Source organism: Sphaerodactylus townsendi, linkage group LG14 (genome assembly GCF_021028975.2).
Source record: "Sphaerodactylus townsendi isolate TG3544 linkage group LG14, MPM_Stown_v2.3, whole genome shotgun sequence".
Classification (NCBI taxonomy): domain Eukaryota; kingdom Metazoa; phylum Chordata; class Lepidosauria; order Squamata; family Sphaerodactylidae; genus Sphaerodactylus; species Sphaerodactylus townsendi.
The window spans coordinates 44,312,968-44,335,758 of NC_059438.1; the positions used below are offsets into that span (position 1 = coordinate 44,312,968).

Sequence of the window (22,791 nt, forward strand, 5' to 3'; positions counted from 1 at the left end):
CCCCCCCAAATTTCCCCAGATTCTCTTTGTAAATCCACCGTGGCATGGATTTAAAGTGAGAATCTGAGGTCCCCAGTTCAAACATTGAAAGTGATGCTTTTTCAGGGTGGGGGAGAATCCACCCCAAAACACCATCACTTTCAATGTTATTTTTACTGGGGACCCCAGATTCTCCCTTTAAAATGGATTTAAAAGGAGAATCTGGGCTCCCTAATTTAAACACCGTTGAAAGTGATCCTATTTGGGGGTGGATTCCAGCATCACAGCAGCCACCCATAGTGGGGTGGGTGTGTGCGTGCGCAAACCTCAGATTTTGCACTGGGCTCCATTTTCCCTAGCTACCCCTCTGCCTGGAGGGGAGAGAGAAGGAACTGCCGGCTGCCAGCTGGGGAGCCCAGCCGGTGGGAGGGGCAGGTCACAGGAGTCTGCCATCCCTTGCCTCGGAGAGCTGCTTTTTATAAACACTGAGGCCAAGGGCGTGGCTTGGGGAGGCGTGGCCACACCCCCAGGGGTGGGTGGGGGCATGGCCTCGCTCCCGAACCCCCCATAAAAAATCTATACCTACATCACTGTCTCTCCTTACTATGACCTGAACATGCATCTACATTTTTGTTTTTGTTGGCCTCTCTAATTTCTTTTTCCATCTCAGAATCCTCTGGTGCACTTTGGTCAGATAATATATTCCTAATATTAAACTGTCCTTCACACCTGGTATTGATATCCACAGTGATTCTGTAGGGGAACCAGCTCCCCTTGCATTGTCTATTTTATGTGACACTATGCTCTCTTTTATGTAAAGGGCACCTCCACCCCCAATGCGCCCTGTCCTATCCATCCTGTAGTGCCTGTAACCTTGTATAACAGCATCCCACTGGTTCTCCTCATTCCACCATGTCTCTGTAATGCCCACTATATCAAAGTCCTCCTTCAAAACTCTACTCCAGCTCCCCCATTTTAGGTCGAAGGCTTCTACTATTAGCATAGAGACACCTGTATATCCTGTCTCTGTCCTTAACCTGGGATTTATGTGCTTTACCCTCAAGTCTTTTATAGACACTATCCCTTGTCACATGCACATTGCTATGTTCCTCAATTGTATGTGGTTGATTTAGAAAAACCTCCCTCTCTGTCTGCATCCCCATAGATACTGTATTCCGAACCGAAGTAACCTCAGCTCCTGTAGGCTTTCCCCCAGGGATCAGTTTAAAAGCTCCTTTTTAATGTTGAGCGCCAGCAGCCTGGTTCCTCTTTGGTTAAGATGAAGCCCAGAGGCGTAGCTACCATGGGGACATCTGGGGACAAGTGCCCCGGGCGCCACCTTGTGGTGGGCACAAAAATTGCAGGTTCGTTAGTGGCTTTTTCTATTTTTCAGGGTTTTTCCCATTTGTGGCCTGCAGGGGGCGCAGTTTTTAGGTTAGCGGCACCAAAATTTCAGACTATTGTCAGGTGACTCTCCTGATGATACCAGCCAAGTTTGGTGCAGTTTGGTTTGGGGGGTCCAAAGCTATGGACCCCCAAAATGGGTGACCCCATACTCCATTGTTTCCAATGGGAGCTAATAGTAAATGGGGCTACCATTTTGAGGGTCCATAACTTTGGATCCCCTGAATCAAACTTCACTAAACCTAGGTGGTATCATAAGGATAGTCTCTTGCTGCTACCACCCAGGTTTGGTGAAGGTTGGTTCAGGGGGTCCAAAGTTATGGACCCCCAAAAGGGGTGCTCCATCCTCCATTGTTTCCAATGGGAGCTAACTTTGGGCTTCCTGAACCAAACATCACTAAACCTGGGTGGTTTAATCAGGAGAGTCTTCTGAAGATAGCTTAAAAGTTTGGTACTGTTAGCTTAAACATTGCTCCCCTGACAGGCACCCTCAAATTTTCCCCAGGTTCTCTCTTTAAATCCACCTCCTTTGGAGTGGATTTAAAGGGAGAATCTGGGCTCCCTAGATTAAAAAAAACATTGAAAGTATTGTTGAAGGCTTTCAAAACCAGATTCAACTGGTAGTTGTGAGTTTTACAGGCTGTGTAGCCGTGGTCTGATAGATCTTGTTCCTAATGTTTCGCCTGCATCTGTGGCTGGCATCTTCAGAGGTGTATCACAGAGAGAAGTTTGTTATAAGAGAAGGCTGGACACAGTGTATAATAGACTTCTCTCTGTGATACACCTCTGAAAATACCAGCCACAGATGCAGGTGAAACATTAGGAACAAGATACACCAGACCACGGCCACACAGCCCAGAAAACCCACAATAACCAACATTGAAAATGATGCTGTTTCAGGGTGGATTCCCCGCCTTCAAAAAATAGCATCACTTTCAATGTTGTTTAAACTAGGGAGCCCTGGGTGTGTTCAGATTTGTGTGTTGGGCCATGTTCTATAATGCGATGGTGACTTTGAGATGACCTGGGGCAAAAAATGTTGTTTGGTCGTGGTGGGGGAGGGATGCTGCCCAAATGGGGGGAGGGGCGCAAAACTCAGATTTTGCCCCGGGCTCTATTTACCCTAGCTACACCCCTGATGAAGCCCGTCCCTTTTGTACAGGCCTGCCTTGTCCCAAAAGGTTCCCCAGTTCCTGACAAATCTGAAACCCTCTGCCTTACACCACCTTCTCATCCACGCATTGAGATCCTGTATCTCTGCTTGCCTAGCTTGCCCTGTGCGTGGAACAGAGAATGCCACCTTGGGGGCCCTGGACTTCAACCTGTTACCTGTCAGCCTAAATTTAGCTTCTAGAACCTCCCGGCTACATTTCCCAATGTCGTTGGTGCCAATGTGGACCACACCATATAAGGCTTTAAACAGCAGAACAGTAAAACAGTCAAAGATGGCAATAAAACCCATAATTAGGCACCCATTTTGCATCTTGTAAATTTTTATATTTTATTATTGGTTTCTTACCTTGCCAAATAAAATTGCTGATATCTTTTCGCCATTGTGTAAAACATGTTATGATATTAATTACTGGCAACTCTCCCCAGCAAAGATAAATTCATTCTGTTCCATCTCAGCAAATCTTTCTTTACTTTATTCCATACTTTTACATATTTATTTTGAGATAGTGAACAATTCTTGTTAGTCAACTACACTCCCAGATACTGAACTCCCTTCTGGGGAGAGTGGTCAAACAAACAAACAAACAAACAAACAAACAAACAAACAAACAAACAAACAAACAAACAAACAAACAAACTACTGTTCCAACAGCTGGAATACTTTATTTTGTAATTGTTGGGACATATTTTTGTTAAGATTTTTGTTTTACTCTTATTTAACTTGAACCCTGCCAGATCACCACATTCTTGTATTTTATTTAACAATCTTTCCACATTTGCACTGGATCTCCTAATATTATTATTTGGTCATCTGCAAAGGCTCTCAGTGTTTTAGGTTGTTTACCCACATTCAATCCTCTTATTTGGTCATTACTTCTAATACTTCTGTTTAAGATTTCCAATACAAGTATAAAAAACAGTGGTGAATGTGGACATCCTTGTCTTGTTCCTTTAAAAACCTCACTGTTTACAATTATTTTGGCATTTTGTTTAATATAAATAGCCTCTATGCCTTTTACAAAGTTGTTCCCAAAATCCATTTTTAAAATATCTTTAACTTAAACTTCCAAGAGACATTATCAAATGCCTTCTCTACGTCCAAAAAAATCAATGCAACTTGTTTTCTTGTGTTTTTCTCATAATACTCCACTGCATCTAGAATTGTTCTAACATTTTTTCTTAAGTGTCTTTTAGGCAGGAAACCATTTTGGTCTTCATGAATAAATGTTCTTAGTATTCCCTTCAATCTTCTTGCTAAAATTGCTGCAAATATTTTATAGTCATTGTTTAGGAGTGAAATTGGTCTGTAGTTTGTAACACTAATTGTGTCCTGGTGTTCCTTTGGGATTAATGTAATATTTGTGTAAAGGATTCAGTGGTGTTGATGAGCGGGTCAGCCGCCTGGCCTTGACAACATTCCACAGCCCGGGCGATGGGCCAGCTTCTCCGGCGGAGACCTTATCTCTGCGAGGGAGATGAGACCTCCGTTCCCATGGGAATCCGGGAGGGGGGATGGGATGGACAGAGTTATAACCTGTGCTTCTGGCGGGAGATCTTATTCCTGCCACTGCGTGTACGTGAGCTTTCTAGGATGTCTGAATAAACGGTCTTTTACACCCAAAAAGCCTTTTATTTCTGCTTCTATGGAATTCCTTACATTGTGGCAGGAATCTATCGTTCATCTATCTTCCTAGTGCACTGGACCTCAAAAGTTCTGGCATGGAGAGGTTTGAATGTTCCTGTGGAAGGTTCGGTAGCCTCTCAAAGAGGGAAGCTCCGAGCTCTTCCTCCTGGATTTAGGTGAACCGGCGGGCGAGCGGGTCTCGCTGGTGACTTCTTTCCCCGCCCTCGTATCAGCACGAAGTCTTCCCTTACTCCGCTGGAACGAGGGACGAGAAGACGCACTCATGGGGACTTACATGAGTCGCTTGGGGCGCTTGTCTATGGATCGAAGCCAGTGGATCGGGCATTCACCAAGCTGTAGTATGGATTACAAACCTCAGATGCAACCTGTCACGGAGGAGACGTGGCCTGACCACCTTTCTTTGGCGCGGCAACATAGGAGTCCATTGAACGATTCCTGACCTGCCAGATTTTGGTGATGCTCCCAAAGATCCAATTGCAGGCAGCACTGGGGCCCGTCCGAAGCACCAACGGTGAAACTGGGACTATACTCAGGGATTGGGAGGGGTATCCGCATCGCCTTCCGATCGGACCCCCCAGATCCCGGACCAGCTGGTTGCACCTGAGATGCCCCGCGGAGCCACCGGGTGGCACGACGCCCCATGCGTTCAGAGATGAAGAGGAGTCCGGAGTTCTCGCACTCCCAGCCGGATCTATTCCCTCTCCCATCGAAAGAGAGCTGGGATGAGGAAGTGGGCCGGACCATGTAGATGCCCAAGAAGCATGGGCCCGCGAACGCCAGCTATGGGAAGAGTGAACGAGAACAGCTGCAGCAAGAGCGTGAAAACCTGCAAAGAGACCGGGAACAGCAGCGCAGCAGGGCTCAACTCGAATTGGACCGGTACAAAGATGCGCTGCAACGGCAATATACGCAGAATCTATCCGCCCATGATAAAGTCCTGGAACACTCCAAACTTTGGACTTACAGCGCCAACGCGAAATGCTCTGCGGCCTTATGCGTACGCCAAGTGAATAACTAACTGCAGCTGTTCAACGGCATCTTAACTGGCTAAATTGGAACGCAGAGAAAGCAGCTTTGTACGCGCACTGTAGGACGACACTGACTCGCATGGAGAGAGAGCTGGCTGCCTTGGAGAGGGAACTGAAGAGGCAGCAGAACAGGACAACTCCAAGTTGGAGTCTACGCTGTCACGGGTACAGCCGGCGCCAGAGGGGCTTATCACGCCGCTGGGTCCTGCCACCTTCCAAGGACCGGCTCCCCACCAGAACGCCAGCTGCACCGGGCGCTGGTACCTCCACTTCCACCGCATTCCTCGCCCCCTGCTAAATCCGCTGCCTCAACCTGGCGCTATAACCCATGCTAACCGCAGTTTCATGCGGGCGCCAAGGGCCGCGGAGAGGGGATATTACAGACCTCCAATACCTGCCTCGCTTCTCGGATGGGACCGCCTCCAAACTTCCCTACTTCATCTTGCAACTCGATGCCCACATGGAGGACTATGACGATTTATAACCGGCTCCGAGCGCCAGTAACACGGGTTATTGGCCCAGTCCTGGATGCGGCAGCAGCCGAATTGGTTTAGACTCTTTTGTCCCTGTAAGATGAAGATACTCGCGACGGGTGCCCGCTGCTCCTCCAAGCCTTTGCGCTCGCCTCTGAAGATCCGGGTGCTGAAAACGAAGCTTTTCATCCGAACACTCCATCAAATCGATTCAGCAAGGCAACCGCTCGTTTGCAGAATTTGCCCGTGAATTTCGTGCGGCGGCTGCCCGACTCCCTCCTGAGTGGCCTGAGCGCATGAAATGTGAATACTTCTCGGATGCTGTTGACGGCAAGCTGCGTGAAACGGTGTTTTTAATTCGGATCCCCCGCACTATTGCTGATTGGATCGAATTGGGATCCCAGGTGGCGTCTCGTTTGGAGTACGCTCGTGCCGGAGGCCGCCCACGCCCCAAACCCACCACTACGACCACCAAGCCAAGCCCAGCCGCCCTACCGAGACCACCTCCGAGCGCCGTCGCCGACTGGGATTGTGTCTTTACTGCGGAGGACCAGGTCATATGGCTGCCAACTGCCCGAAAAAACAGAAGCCAACCGCTCCGGCCACGCGCACCCCATCTGCCAAGCCACCACGCAAATCCGGGCCGCCCCCAACAGGCTCATCTAAGGCAGTTATCGAAGGCGACCCAGAGGAGGGGGAAGCAGCTGTTTGCCTTTCTTCAGCCCCCATGGACATGGGTTCGACTCCAGACGCGGTGAGTGAAGGCAGCGCTCCCATTACAATCCAAGCGTTTCTGGCCAACCCCGCTAAGCATACTCGTATTATAGCCTTGTGGATTCTGGCTGCTCCCATTGCTTAATGCGGCCCCAGGTGGCGGAGGAGCTAGGTCTAGACCAAGTCCCCCTGGCTAAGCCCATACCATTCACCCAAATGGACGGCAGTCCTCTCGGGAGCGAAGGACCGGCCCAGTTCAAAACGCAACCGGTTCTCCTCCGCTGCGCCGACCATTGGGAGAAAATTAGTTTTATTCTGGCGCCAGTGGCCAAACACTCCATAGTTCTGGGCATGCCATGGTTGTTGTTGCATGAACCAAAATTCATTTGGAAAGAAAGGATCTTAGAATTCACTGACCCTCCCTGCGGTGAACACATGAATTGGGGGGAAAACTCGGCTTCTACTGACACACACACCCCCCCTGGCTTCATCAGCGATTGCTCCCGATTCTACCGGCATTCCACCGGCTTACCAAGATTTAGCCAGAGTATTTCAGGAACAAGAATGCGATCAGTTGCCACCCCATAGAGACACTGACTGCAAAATCGTAATACAGCCAGGGGCGCAACTACCCAAAGGTAGAATCTACCGCATGAGTCCCAATGAGGAGAAGGAGCTTCGTGCCTTCTTAGACAAGAACCTCGCTCACGGGTTCATACGGCGGGCTACCAAACACACACATGCTGCTCCTGTATTGTTTGTAAAAAAGAAAGATGGGTCTTTACGGCTCTGCACAGATTACCGAGGACTCAATGCAGTCTCCCTGTCCAATAAATACCCTTTGCCATTAATCAAGGATCTCTTAGACGCATTGGGCAAGGGACGCATCTTTACTAAGTTGGACTTGAGAGAAGCTTACTACAGAGTCAGAATTGCTGAAGGCTATGAACACTTGACTGCATTTAACACAAAGTTTGGACAGTTTGAATACTTAATAATTCCATTCGGGTTAAGTGGGGCCCCCGGAGCTTTTATGGCCCTTATCAACGAAGTTCTCCATGATTTATTGTACAAGGGAGTAGTGGTGTACTTAGATGACGTTTTAATTTATTCACAAACCATGGAGGAGCATGAAGCATTGGTTCGGGAAGTATTGAAACGCTTGCTCAACAACTCCCTCTTTGCCAAACTTTCCAAATGCTGTTTTCACCAAACCTCTATTGACTATTTGGGTTACCGGATCTCGCCCGAGGGCCTAAAAATGGATCCTGCTAAGATTGATGCAGTCCTCCAATGGCCTGCACCTACCAGCCGAAAAGAACTCCAATCTTTTCTAGGTTTTGCTAATTTCTATCGTGACTTTATACCCCAATTCGCTGAACTGACTCTCCCACTCACAGACCTCTTACGCACTAAGGGTAAAGATCCACTGACTGCCAAGCCCGGGGCCCCCCTTTCCTGGTCTGAAGAATGTCAGACAGCCTTTCAGCTTTTAAAATCTGCTTTTACTACCGAACCTATCCTGAAGCACCCTGACCCAGATCTCCCGTTTGTGGTTCACGTGGATGCCTCGGACAAAGCGCTTGGGGCAGCCCTGTTGCAGAGAAATAAAGATGATAGGCTGGTTCCGTGTGCTTATTTATCAAAGAAGTTCTCCGGTGCTGAACTCAACTGGACTGTAGGGGATAAAGAGACTGCGGCCATCAAAGTAGCACTCTCCACTTGGCGCCACTGGCTGGAGGGGGCTAAACACCCCTTTCAAGTTTGGTCGGACCACAAGAACTTGGCCGCCCTCTCCACCCCCCTCAAGATGTCCGCGAAGCAACTTCGTTGGGCCGATTTCTTTTCTCGTTTCTCTTTCACGGTCCATTTTTCCCCCGGAAAAACCAATAAACTGGCTGATGCGCTCTCGCGCCTACCCGGGGAGGAGGGTGGAGCTGCCTTACGGGACATTCCACGCACTGTTCTCTCCCCCTCCCAATTGGGGCTGGCTGTCACCCGATCTCAGACATCCTCTCCTCCTTCTCCGCCCATTCCCAGCCTGGTCTCTCCTTTCCTACGGGAACTCGAGGAGGCGGGGCTGCGCGAGCCTCCGGCGGAGGAAGGTGACTCCCAATTGCGTTTGGAGAATGGCGTTTGGCGGCGGGGGGATTGTTGGTACGTGCCTCCCCCCCTCCGTAAGCAGGTTCTCGAGGCCTGTCATGATGCCCGCTCGGCTGGGCATTTTGGCTTTCTAAAAACTCTGCATTTGGCCCGCCGTCAGTTCTGGTGGCGCGCGATGCGCAAGGACATTGAGACGTATATTAAAGGTTGCTCTATTTGCGCAGAAGCCAAGAACGTTCCGGGAAAACCTGCATCGTCTGTTGAAACCTCTTCCGCGCCTCCCGCCCCTCGGCGTCATCTCCATGGATTTTGTATTACAGATTTTGCCAGAAAGTCAGCGGCAACACGGTCTTGTGGGTGGTGGTGGATCTCATTTTCTAAACAAGCCCATTTCATCCCATGTGCCTCCATCCCCTCCGCTTCCCAGTTAGTTGCGTCTGTTCATCTCAGCATGTTTACCGTCTTCACTCCGCTCCTGTTAATGTACGTAGTCCCATCAGCGTCTCCCCAGGTTCATTTCAAAATTCTGTAAAGCTTTTCTAGGGTTGTTAGCTTCCGCCCCGGCGGATACCGCCCCCTACCACGCTCAAAGTGACGGTGAGTCAGAGAGAACGTAACAGAACCCTAGAACAGTAGTATTTACGCTACAACACCAACTACCACCAAGACAATTGGTGCGAAGCTACCCGCTTGCAGAATACGCTTCTATAATAATGCGGTTCTGCGCAGTATGACACTCTTCGAAATCGCGGTCCGGGTCGCTTCCTTCCCCGGGCCAAGCCGCGAACTATTCGCGGAAGCATTGGATCCTCCAGAGTTTCAGCAGTGGATTTATATCTCTGGTTTGTGGATGGAAAATGGTCCAGGCTGCCTTACAAATGGCTAAAGACTCCCAAAAGCTGCAAGCGGATAAGCACCGCTCGGATTTCCCTTTGCGCGTGGGCTTCTGCGTGTATTTGTTCACCAAAAAATCTCAGAGACGTGCATAAATTTTCAAAACTAGGCAAAAGATTTGTGGGACCTTTTCAGACATTAAAGTGATTAATGATGTCACTGCCCGGTTGGATTTTGCCTAACTCTCTTAGTAATACCCATCCTGTCTTCCATTCCAGTTTACTCAAGGAGGCTCCCCGCTTCTGATGCCTGCTATAACGCACTACTGAGAGACCCCCACCTACCATTATTGATGGCCACAAGCATTACGTAAATTGACGCTTTATCCTGGACTTCTCGCTTTAATCGTAAGAACGCTGCTAATATTTAGCCTCTTGGGTGGGGGTATTCCTCTGGGTATAATCAATGCTTTATTCCGAAAATATTTGACGCCCCCGCTTCTCATTTCTGCTTTCCACCGGGCCGTTCCGCACAAACCTGGGGGGGAGGCCTTTTTTGGCGCGGGAGGCAGAGTGTAAAGGATTCAGTGGTGCTGATGAGCGGGTCAGCCGCCTGGCCTTGACAACATTCCACAGCCCGGGCGATGGGCCAGCTTCTCCGGCGGAGACCTTATCTCTGCGAGGGAGATGAGACCTCCGTTCCCATGGGAATCCGGGAGGGGGGATGGGATGGACAGAGTTATAACCTGTGCTTCTGGCGGGAGATCTTATTCCTGCCACTGCGTGTACGTGAGCTTTCTAGGATGTCTGAATAAACGGTCTTTTACACCCAAAAAGCCTTTTATTTCTGCTTCTATGGAATTCCTTACAATTTGCCTCTCTCCAGTATTCTGGAAGTTGCCCAGATTATAAAATCCCATTCATCGTTGCTGTAAGGCTGAACACACTCAGAGTTAACTTAAAGAAAATAACTTTATTGATTTGCGTCGCCCTAAATACAGGGTGCTGGAACTGAGGATTCGTGTCCACAGGTCCAGTATTTATTTTATTTCTGAACTCAACAACAACCAATCAGCTTTCTCCCCCCGCCCAGTCTCTGGCCTCTCATTGGTCGTGAAGCTCTGGTGGGATGTAGATTCTCAGTTTGTTTTCCCGCTCTTGTTGGAAAAAGGGAGGAGCTGGTGCATGCTGGGAGTTGTAGTCCTGACAGTTGCTAGGAATAGTTCCATTATTACATCTGCAAAAGTTTTATAGTAGATAGCTAGCAATCCATCTGGTCCTGGAGATTTATTTAACTTCTCTTGTTTCATGGCTTCTACTAGCTCCATTGTTGAAATTGGGTTATTCAATTTTTTTTGTTCTTTTGTCATTATTGGCAATTTTTGCTTTACTAAATAATCTTCAATCTCTTCTTCATTTAATATATTGCTTTCAAATAGGTTTTTATACTATTTTAAAAATGTCTTTTTAATTATCTGTTCATTGTTGGTTAGACTACCTTCCCATAGTATTTTTGCAATATATTTGTTCTCTCCAATCTTCCTTAGGTTTGCAGCCAACATTTTCCCTAGTTTGTTCGCCCATTCAAAAGTTTTTTGTTTTGCAAAATGCAATTTTTTCAATGTTTTTAGTAGTGAGCATTGATAGTTGTTGCTGCAGAATCTTAATGTTGTAGAAAATTTGACTCTTATCTGGGTATTTTTAAAAAGTCTTTTTCTTTAATCAAGTCCGAAACATTCTGTATTTTCTGTTGTGTCAACTTCTTGTTTAAGTTAAATATTTTACTGGCATCCCAAACCACATTCATTCATTCATTCATTCATTCATTCATTCATTCATTCATTCATTCATTCATTCATTCATTCATTCATTCATTCATTCGTATCCCGCCCTTCCTGATAGGGCTCAGGGTGGCAAACATCAATATAAAACGATTAAAACAATTCAATAAAACTGGTGTGAACAGCACCATACCATATAAGGCTTTAAACAGCAGAACAGTAAAATAGTCAAAGTTGGCAATAAAACCCATAATTAGGCACCCATTTAGATCTGTTCCTTTATTCAAATGGATTTTTTAAAAAAATCCTATAGCTTTTGTTTTGCCTTTTCCACAATCTCTGATTTTTTTCAATAGAGTTTAATTTAATCTCCATCTACCAATCTTTTTCTCTTCTGTGTAAAAAAGAGTGCATTATGGTCTGAAAAGGTCTTAGAGTACACATTCATCTTATAAATGTGGACTAGTTATCCAAACCATGTCAGTTCTGGAATGTGATTTATGTCTTTTTGAATAGAAGGTATATTCTCTCGCATTGCCATATTTTAAAGTCCATAAATCTTGTAACTTTAAATTCGACAATACATCTTTTAAATATGTTTAATAATATGATAGCATTACAATGTAGTTATCAGATGACACATTCTCTTGATGTGATCTGTTTTTGGTTAGAGTATGAAGGATCTGGAACAGAAGTTCACAGAAAACATTCCAAGTGTGGAGTTTGCAAATATAGAGCTGAGTGTGATGAAGATGCAGAAAATGTTGGGTAAGTAGAAAGCTTCCCTTAGAAAATGATAATGCAAACTGTTGAAGGCTATCATGATAATGCTGTGTTTGTACGTTTGTTTAAATCCTTCAAAACTGAGCCTGAGTTTAATATAAATGTGCATTGCCAAGCTGGTATGTGCCATATGTATCCTGTTAAAAGCTTTACACCACCATCATAAAAATATTCTAGATGATCCTCCACTGTCAAATTTGGAACCCTGTGGTCAAGTTGCTCCCCTCCAAGGATGTAGGTAAAGGGTTTTTTCCCCCTCAGGTTCAACCCCCCCATTACATGTCCGAAGCTCCACCCCTTGTTTGTGATTTTTTTTGGTGCTTTTTAGTGTTTCGGTTTTTGGCCTGCAGGGGGTGCAGTTTTTAGGCTAGCACAGAGGTCTGCAACCTGTGGCTCTCCAGATGTTCATGAACTTCAATTCCCATCAGCCCCTGTCAGCATGGTCAGTTGGCCATGCTGGCAGGGGCTGATGGGAATTGTAGTTCATGAATATCTGGAGAGTCGCAGGTTGCAAACCCCTGGGCTAGCTGCACCAAAATTTCAGGGATGTTTCAGGAGACTCTTCTGATGATACCACCCAGATTTAGTGAGGTTTGGTTCAGGAGGTCCAAAGTTATGGACTCCCAATGGGGGTGCCTCCATCCCCCATTGTTTCCAATGGGAACTAATAGGAGATGGGGCTACACCTTTGAGGGTCCATAACTTTGAACCCCCTGAACCAAACTTTACCAAACCTGGGTGGTCTCATCAGGAGAGTCTCCTAAAGATACCCTGAAAGTTTGGTGATTGCACTCCTGACAGCAGGCACCCCGCAAATTTCCCCAGATTCTCCTTTTAAATCCACCCCCTTCAGCATAGATTTAAAGGGAGAATCTGAAGTCCCCAGTTTAAACATTGAAAGTGATGCTTTTTCAGGGTGAGGGTTAATCCACCCCCAAACACCATCACTTTCAATGTTGTTTTATCTGGGGACCCCAGATTCTTCCTTTATGATCGATTTAAAAGGAGAATCTGGGCTCCCTAGTTTAAACACGATTGAAAGTGATGCTGTTTGGGGGTGGATTTCAGCATCACAATGGCTGCCCATTTTGCACCGGGCTCCATTTTTCCTAGCTACGCCTCTGCCTGGAGAGGAGGGCAGAAGGGTCTGCTGGCTGGGAGCCCAGCCAGTGGGGTGGGGTGGGGTGGGGGGGCAAGGGAGTCTGCCATCTCTGGCCTTGGAGAGCTGCTTTTATAAGCACTGAGGCCGGGGGTGGGGCTTGGGGAGGCATGGCCACACCCCCAGGGATGGGTGGGGGTGTGGCCCCATCCCCAAACTCCCCCATTAAAATTCTATACCTACATCACTGCTCCCCTCCTCTTCATCTTCCTGTTTAGGGTGTAACCATCCTTTGACATGACCTCAAAATGAGCAAACTAGTGGTTGTTCTCCAATCCCAAATCGGGATTGATTTTAGCTTGGAAGGCAAAGCACTAGCCGTAGTTTGCTGACCCCAACGTCATGGCAAATTAGTTTACTTTAATTGGATTTATATCCTGCCAAAGGCCAGGCTCAGGGTTCCTTACACATAGTCAGCATATAATATGTGCCATCAATATATAATACAGTCTATAAATAATATATAGTATAATAAGCAATGTAAATAATTTAAATCAGAACAGTAAATAGTTACCGTAACATTTACAAAATGTACAAATCTAGGCACCTGTCCACTTTCCATTTCAATTTAAAACGGCGGATAAATTTGCCCTGACAACATTATACATTAGTCAATCAGAAAAAATAAAATAAAAGTTCCCACTAAGACCTACTAGGCCCACCTCCTTTCTCCAAATATATCAAGTCAGACCAAAAATGACAGACAGACCCAGGGAATATAATGATCTGGATTTTTGCAGCCTAAACAGATGCCTCTTGATATAGATTTGCTAAAGCATTACTGGAACTTGAGGGGCAGGGAGATTTGTATTGGTTTTTGAGTCAATTATACCCCTCTGCTTAGTGACCTGTGGTTTCCAATTACCTTTGAGTCACTTTGACAGGGTTCAATGCCACAGCTGGGAGCCTGTAACTGTATCCATGGCAACAGCTGGGGATGGAACATCACATCTTTCAAGGTAGCTGTGGGCCTCTACAAAACCTCTAAGGGCTGGATTTTGTAGCCTCTAAATAGCTTCTACTTGCCTGTTTTTCACCTGTGGAAGAGGGCAGGATGAGTCTCTGCTGACCGAGGGGGGAGGGGGTCTTTGTACAAATACTGGAAGAAAGCTTTGGTAGCCCAAATTTTTTATTGCTATAATCTTTGAGAACTTCTGGAGAACAGGAGAAGTCCCAGTTGACTGGAGGAGGGCTAATGCTATCCCCATCTTCAGAAAGGGGGAAAAGGAGGACCCTAATAATTACCGTCCAGTCAGCCTGACATCAATTCCAGGGAAGATTCTGGAGCAGATCATTAGACAGATGGTCTGCCAGAACTTAGAAGGGAATGCTGTGATCACAAAAGTCAGCATGGGTTTCTTGACAAAGAAGTCATGTCAGACTAATCTTATCTCTTTTTTTATAGAATGACAAGCTTAGTAGTCAAAGGGAATGCTTTGGACGCAGCATACCTTGATTTTAGTAAAACTTTTGACACGGTGGCCCATAATATTATTTCAAGTTAACTGGTGAAATGTTGACTAGACAATGCTACTATTAGATGGATTTGTAATTGATTGACTGATTGAACTCAGAGTATGCTCATTAATGGCTCATCTTCATTCTGGAGAGAATTGACTAGTGGGGTGCCACAGGGTTCTGTCCTGGGCCCAGTGCTATTCAATGTTTTTTATCAACGACTTGGACAATGGAATAGAGGGCATGCTAATCAAATTTGCAGATGACACCAAATTAGGAGGGGTAGCTAATACCCCAGAGGACAGTCAGAATTCAAAATGACCTGGACATATTAGAGAGCTGGGGCAAAACAAACAAAATGAATTTCAACAGAGATAAATGTGAGATACTACACTTAGGAAGAAAAAATGAAATGCACAGATATAGGATGGGTGACACCTGGCTTGACAGCACTACATGCAAAAGGGATCTGGGAGTCTTAGTAGACTATTAACTAAATAGGAATCAGCAGTGTTCTGAGGCAGCCAAGAAAGCCAATGCGATTTTGGGCTGTATCAATAGGAGTATAGTATCAGGACTGAGGGATGTAATTGTACCTCTCCATTCTGCATTGGTTAGACCTCACCTGGAATATTGTGTACAGTTCTGGGCACCGCAATTCAAGAAGGATAATTACAAGCTGGAACAGGTCCAGAGGAGGGCAGCCAAACTGGTAAAAGGTCTGGAATCCATGCCCAAGAGGAGAGACGTAGGGAGCTGAGTATGTGTAGTTTGGTGAAGAGAAGGTTTGAAGTGACATGATAGAATCTGTGAACCCCACCTCCTTCAAGACGAATTGAACCACCTAAACAGGGCTCTACAGGCTAATGGTTACTCTACTACAGACATCAGAAGAGCTGCAAGACCAAGAACAAGCCACATGAACAAAGATAAAGAGCCATCTAGAGGGAAAGTGTTCTTACCACACATCAAGGGAACCACTGACCGCATAGGAAAACTGATGAAGAAGCACAACCTACAAACAAGCTACAGACCCACTAAGAAAATTCAGCAAATGCTACGTTCAGCAAAGGATAAGAGGGATCCTCTAGCTACTGCAGGAGTCTACCACATACCATGTAGCTGTGGACAAGTCTACCACCAAACACAGCGCTCAGACACGAATCAAAGAACACAAAAGGCACTGCAGACTATTTCAGCCAGAAAAATCAGCAATAGCAGAACACATAATACACCAACCTAGACACGGAATATTATTTGAAAACACAGAAATTCTGGACCACTCTGACAACCACTACATCAGACTACACAGAGAAGCCATTGAAATCCATAAGCACATGGACAATTTCAACAGAAAGGAAGAAACCATGAAAATGAACAGAATTTGGCTGTCAGTTTTGAAAAACACTAGAGTCAAGAATTTCAACAGAGATAATTGGCGCCCAATTGGCCATGCTGACAGAGGCTGATGGGAATTGTAGTTCCTGAACATCTGGAGAGCCGCAGGTTCCCTACCCCTGGTTTAGATATTTGAAGGAATGTCATGGTGAGGGATCAAGTTTATTTTTTATTTCACCCAGTTTATTTCTTATTTCACCCAGGACTAATGGGTGAAGGAAAAGAGATTCCACCTAAACATCAGGAAAAACTTCCTGACAGTAAGGGCTGTTCAACAGTGGAATGCACTACCTCAGAGTGTGGTGGAGTCTCCTTCTTGGGAGGTTTTTAAAGAGAGGCTGGATGGCCATCTGTCAGGAGTGCTTTGATTGGGTGTTCCTGCATTGCAGGGGATGGGCCTTGATGACCCTTTGGGTCTCTTCCATGATTCTGTGACAGAGAACTGAAAGCAAATGAACACACAACTCTGTTCTTTACTGTATCAGAGCCCTCAAGGTTTGTATTGTCTACACAGACAACTGGTTCCTAGAATATTGAAAATAAAACAATTTAGAGTAATATTTCAAGTATTGTTGCTTCCTTTTGTTCCGTCATAAACATAAGTACTTAATTGCAGATCTGTGTTTAAAACCTATATTTAAAAATACTTGTGTCAAAGTAATGTAAAATTAAGAAATACACTAAAACATAAACTGAAAAAGTTCCTGAACTTCATTTCTTAATGATAAAAGGACAATGAAAAGTTGAAAGTCAAAAGTTTGGACCAGCTAATGGTGTGAGTCATACTTGCCCTTTCAAATCTGTAATACCAGTTCCTTATTATATAATTATTACAATTACATAATTATCTGTATACAGGAGAGCTATTCTGGTCTACCACTGATAGGAGTTCCAGTCCAGCATGCAGCTGATCGTTGTTGGAGTCCTGGGGACCTGAGTATAGCCAGCCTTGAAGGAACTGAGGGCCAGTTCAGGCAGGCACGCAGATTGCATTTGGTTTTCCTGTAATTGTCCGCATTGAAACACTTCAGTAGCTTTTGTTTTTAATGCTTTGAGTTTGAAGTACTTTCATGAGCTCTAAAACCACAGTCTGTGGTTTTTCATCTGTGATATCTCATTCACTTATCTAAATCATTTTAGCATTTGCGTTGCAGTTTTGAAGCACATGCCAGACTTTTCAATTGGGAGGTGGGGTTTTCTCTCCTTTCTAGTGAGAATGGCATTTTGCAGCCACCTCTTGTCAATGTTTGTGACTTTGTTCCTCTATGCTAGAATCCCCCAGTGTGGTGTCCGTGGGCTTCGTGGCACCTGCCAGGACTGCCCCTGCCACCCACCTGGCTTTTCAGAAAAGGGATGAGGCCCTTGTAAGGGGCCGCCCTCGTTCAAAGGACTGGGTTAAGGAAGGCTGGTCTGCACACAGGCTTGTGGTCCCCCCCTTCTTTCTATTCTTCCCTCCCTTTCTCCCTCCCCCATGATGTTTCCTTTCCTTGTTTTTTATTCCCATTTCTGTCTTCCTCATTCCTTTCAGCTTTTCTTCATTTATTTTTCTGTGATTCCCCCTGCAAAGCAAGGAGAAGATATTGCATTTGGCTCTGCCTCTTGCAGCATCCCTTTTGGGGTGGCTCTCTCTATCCCCCCCCAAACTCAGGAAGGTCGAGGACCTCTGCTCTAAATAGTCTCTTTTGTGGACTAGGAATCTTTCAAAACTTTTGGTTGTGGAAACAGAATCTGCTGCGTGCCCAGGAAAAGACGGACTCATTAGACAGTTCAAACCAGGGTGACCAACTGGTGTGCCACGTTCTGGATGTGGCACCAACCTATTGCGCTTGGGGGAAATGCTTTCCACTAAAGGAGATCACCTCAGCTAGCAGGACAAATTTGCAGGATACAGCCCAATTTTTCTGGCATCCATTCATCCTGTCAGAAGGGTTTCCTTTAGGAAATAGATTTCCCATGTCAGTGTTTTATTTCACTTTATATCTTTGCTTTTGTTCATAATGCATAAATATGCATATTGGCAAGTAATGGTATGTGATCTATCTGTCATTTCCACTCTAAGCACAGTTAAACCCTTATTGAAAGCAGTGGGCGTAGAGAGGCGTGCTTGGGATGGCCCTGTGTGACTTCTTGTGGTTGGACTCCTTGTGTGATTCCTTGTGGCCGGTTTTATTACAAAGATGATCTGTCCCAGCCCACAGTCTAGAGAATAGAGGATCCTTCTGTCTGCAGAATTTGATGATCCCTGGTATAATAAACACTACTATGATGGGACTGTAATCATTGCTTGTACATCTCTGTTGATCTCCTGCACTGCTGTGGTCTCACCTAGGATGTATATAGAGTTGAGGGTATTGGTTTGGAGATAGATGAAGGGAACTGGGGAATTTTTAGAGGTGATACTTTACTACATCCTGAAGTGAATTTAGTTCTGATGAACAGAGCTGAATGATCTATGCTAGCTCTTGTAAAAGAAGAAACAATGTGTTGTGGACAATATCAACAGACAGAACACTGAGTGTTGGGTGAAAGGGCTACTTATAGGGAGAAACGGGCCCTCTGGTGATGCAAAGAGACCCTTAATCACCCAAGACAAAGGGGAGCCCTGCAGAAGCGTACCAGGGGTAAATGGCGCCCGGAGACAAATTGTCTCTGCCTCCCTAGCTCCACCCCCTGATGCCCCCAGGCTCGACCCCCACTGCCCTCGACCCCACCCATGTCACCATGGACATGGGCAAGGTCTAGGGTGCTCACCTCCTTCCCCCCAGACTGCCCCTGCTGGCTGGGACTTCCTGCTCCCCAAGCCCCACCCCTGGCCTCAGCGCTTATAAAAGAAAGTCTCTGAGGCCGGGACTGCAGTCTCTTCTGGCCTGCCCGGAGGGGAGGTCAGAAGAGACTGCGGGCTGAGAGCCCAGCCGGCAGGGGGGGAAGGAAGGGAGGGGGAGTCCAGGGTGGGGACGAGGGCACTTGCAGGCAGCAGGAAGTCCTGTTGCCTTGTCGTTTTTTGCGAGCCTTGGATGTGGTCGAGGCACACGAAAACGACGAGACAGCAGCCGATTTTGCGCCCCCACATGACCAGAAGAGTGGCGCCCGGGGACAAGGGGTACCCTTGGGTACCCAAGGGTGCCCCTTGTCCCTAGGCAGATATGCCTCTGGAGCCCTGCCTTTCCAGGGATGAACGTCAATTTAAGTGTTGAGTTGTTGATCTAATGGGTTGAGAACTTGACTTAAGTGGCTAAGCCTGGAGTGCCCAAAAAGGAGGAAGGTAGCTGGTTAAGTTACAGCTGTAAAACAATGTCAGTGTAAACAAGGTGATCTTAAGAGAGAAGTTAGTCAGAAGACGGAATTAAGATTAGCATTGTGCTGACAGGAACACTTGGGAGTAAACACACTAGCATGTTCTTTGTCTCAGTAAGGCAGATAGCCCAGGGCTGGAGGTGGAAAGCAGGCTTCCCGTCAAGTCTGCTTTTCACTTTAGCAGGTATCTCTGGTTTGGCCTTGGGAATCCACTGCTGGGATGGGCCCCTCGTCTGAACCTTTCTGTGTTTCTCTGTTCCCATGTGGGGGTTGGGATGTGCCAACTCTATTATCAACAGCCTGGCGCCTTTTCGCCAGAATCGTCTTCCTTTGTTCCTTGAAGTCTGTCAATAAAATCCTTGAAAATATCGAGTGCTTTGTTCTCTGATGCAGGGAGCTGACACTTCCACAAACAGAAGTATTGTCTTTTTAAAAATCTCTTTAGGAAAGAAGTGGCCGGCTATTTTGCAAGGCAGATGTGGGTGTGGGTGAGACCAGACAAGATTTCTGTCCTTGTGGGTACACTAGCCAATGAAGAGAACGGGCACTGCACTGCTGGGCACCCCAAGGGTTGGCAGGAAGGGTAGTGCTGAAAAACAGGGTTCCCCCAACCCATCATGGGTCAGTCTTGCAACACTTTAGGTTTATTGTTGTTGCACTTAACATCCCACCTGAAGGAAGAGTTCTGATTAATTCAGAAGCTGGCTAACTCCTTTCCCCCCAATGATCTCAGGAAAGGAATTGATCCTCAGTCACTTTCTGATTGCCCATACTAGTGTATTTCTTTTAATAAGTTGTACAATTGTCTTTGTGGTGCTGTGCTGATTGGAGTGATTCTAATCTTTACTCACATTTTGTGCCTCCAGATGTGTGTGCAACATAGACTGTAGCGGATACAGTTTTAACCCTGTTTGTGCATCTGATGGAAGTTCCTACAACAACCCCTGCTTTGTTCGAGAAGCATCTTGTCTGAGACAGGAACAGATTGATATCAGACACCTTGGCCATTGCTCAGGTATTTCTGCTTTTTATTTCCACTAGATAATTACACCTGCTAGCAAGTAAAAGGAGACTCTTCACTGTTTCTTTTTCACTTTATAGATGAAAATATTGCTATATGTACGTTTCAACTATGTGGAAATACAGGTCCATTCTGCACAAAGGAAATAAAACATCTTGCAGACATTTTAAAAATAACCATTTTGGCTTTTTTTCTTCAGCTCAGCACAGGAGAAATAAAGCGTTGCCGACCAATATGGTTCTTTTTCACAACACCCCCGCCCCCCCCCACTAGCTGACTGAAGCTTGTCAGTTTCATTTTGCTGTGCCCACCATTTCATGCTGCAGGGGATTCGTCATGCTTGCTTCCATTTGCTGAAGGTCTCCTATGGAGGTTTCCTTTGCTAGTAGTTCATCCACACACGATTTCACTGTAAAAAGTACATGAATAAAGTTTGTTTTCCCTGGCGATCCTGCACACGTACCTTTTTTCTTTTTGTTTTGAGGGAGGTGTCTGTGTAGCTATGACTTCACAATATGAGAATTGCAGCCACTCAGAGGGCTGGACTTCCTCCCATTAGGAGACAATGCTTAGACAATGCTTAGACGTTGAAACGTGGGTAGACCAGCCCTCTGTGGAGAAAAGGTCTACTGTTAAGAAATGGGAGGGGCTGGCCTTCTGAGCTGCTGCGATTTTTACATTGGGTTTGCTTAGCACCCTCAGAACAAAAAACAACACGTGTGAAATCATCGGGCAAAACAAACTTTACTTGTGTACTTTTGAAGTGGAAATAGCAATTGGATGATTCGCTAGCAGATGAAATCTCCGTGGAAAACCTTCAGCAAACCAGGCAGAAGCAGAAAACGGTGGGTGTCGGCTGCAGAGAAAACAAAAGCGGAAGCTGGAAAGGCAGGTGGGAAAAATAAAACATTCGTTGCTTTCTGCACAGCAAGCAGGTAATGTTTTGACAGTGACTTGGGAAAAATGAAATGCTATTTAGCATTTTCTAAATAAAATGTTAGCTGTGCAGAATTCCAGCAGAAAACGTTTTTTATTTCAGTTGCAAAATGTTTTATTTCTGTTGTGTGGAAAAACCACAGAAAAACTGTGAGAATATTACCCAGGACAGAGAATTTAGTTTCCTAGAAACCTCAGCTTAAGCATAGGCATAAGCATTTTATTGTCATTGTGTACGCACAACGAAATGTACAGCAGCATTCCTCGATGCACACAATTTCAGACTCATACCCCATCCTCACTTTCCCCTTCCTCCACCCATCCCTACACAGCCCCAAACACATCAACACGAAGCCGCGGAGTTCAGCATAGCCACAGCTCTAGAGTAGAAGCTGTCTCTAAGCCTCTTTGTCCTAGTTTTGATAGACCTGTATCGTCTGCCGGATGGTAACAGTTCAAAAAGAGAGTGTGCCGGATGAGACGGGTCTCTCAGAATATTTTGGGCTTTTTTTAGGCTTCGGGAATTGCAGAGTTCTTCCAAGGAGGGGAGAGGGCAGCCGATAATCCTCTGATCACACTTTGGAGCTTGTTTTTAAAAGCAGAAGTTTCTTGTCCACCTGTTTCCGAAGATCTGCTCAGGCAGTATGTGGGCTCTGCCTGGTGGAATGCCAGAAGACACAAGCTTCTGAACAGTGTTTCCACTTGTTGAAAGAGAGGGGCTTCCCCCACCACTCCGTGTCCTTCCCATGACTGGCGGCCACACTTCGCTCTGAGGAGCAGGCAGTACCCCTTCTGGCATTTGGGCAGCAGCCATCTTGGTGGGGGCCTTTTGCTTGAGCCTGAAGTGTGTGTGCCGGTTGGCACTGATCCTGGGAGCCCATCCTGGACTTTGCCCAGGGCCCCAGAATAACCAAGACTAACTTTGTTCAAAGTACATAAATGTTATGATGTGAAGTGCTTGAGGAGAGACTGTGTGGTTGGTGGTAGAGTGTATGCTTTGCATGCAAAAGATCCCAGGTTTGATTCCTGGCAACTCCAGTTAAAAAGAGCCCAGGTAGTGATGGTGTGGAGATGTGGGCAGGGCAGAGCAGAGCAGCCAGACTGTTGTTCTTGGTAGGATCCAGTCTTGTTTCTATATCTGCAGGGGCTAGAAGCAAATCAAGGAGGATCAAGACTTGTCGATCTATGGCTACCAATCTTGATCCTCCTCGATCTGAGATTGCAAATGCCTTAGCAGACCAGGTGCTCAGGAGCAGCAGCAGCAGCAGCAGAAGAAGGCCATTGCTTTCACACCCTGCAGGTGAGCTCCCAGGTGAGCACCTGGTGGGCCACTGCGAGTCGCAGAGTGCTGGACTAGATGGACTCTGGTCTGATCCAGCAGGCTCTTTCTTATGTTCTTAAGCATGTGTGGGTGAGGTTAGGCTGTGCTTGTACCTAATTATAGCGTATGATGATTCTGACTTTAGGGCCTTTTCTACAACTGAGAGTTGTGAAGGAATAGTGTTGTGATCCTGGAGAAATTAAACTCTGGGATAATGAGGGGTTTGGAGTTATTCTCCGGGCTTCCAATCCCACCCCGACCCCCTTTACTGTGAGTTTTAGCTCACTG

General features: G+C 46.2%; 1 protein-coding gene across 1 annotated transcript in view; it reads left to right on the forward strand.

Moving 5' to 3' along the window:
• The window catches only part of LOC125443353 (tomoregulin-1-like), a 64,054-nt gene that overhangs the window by 13,789 nt on the left and 27,474 nt on the right, over nt 1-22,791 (forward strand). Inside the window, exons 5-7 of the mRNA XM_048515377.1 lie at nt 7,084-7,090; nt 11,803-11,901; nt 20,092-20,240. Of these exons, the coding sequence (XP_048371334.1) occupies nt 7,084-7,090; nt 11,803-11,901; nt 20,092-20,240 (255 nt within the window). The remainder of the gene's footprint in view (nt 1-7,083; nt 7,091-11,802; nt 11,902-20,091; nt 20,241-22,791) is intronic.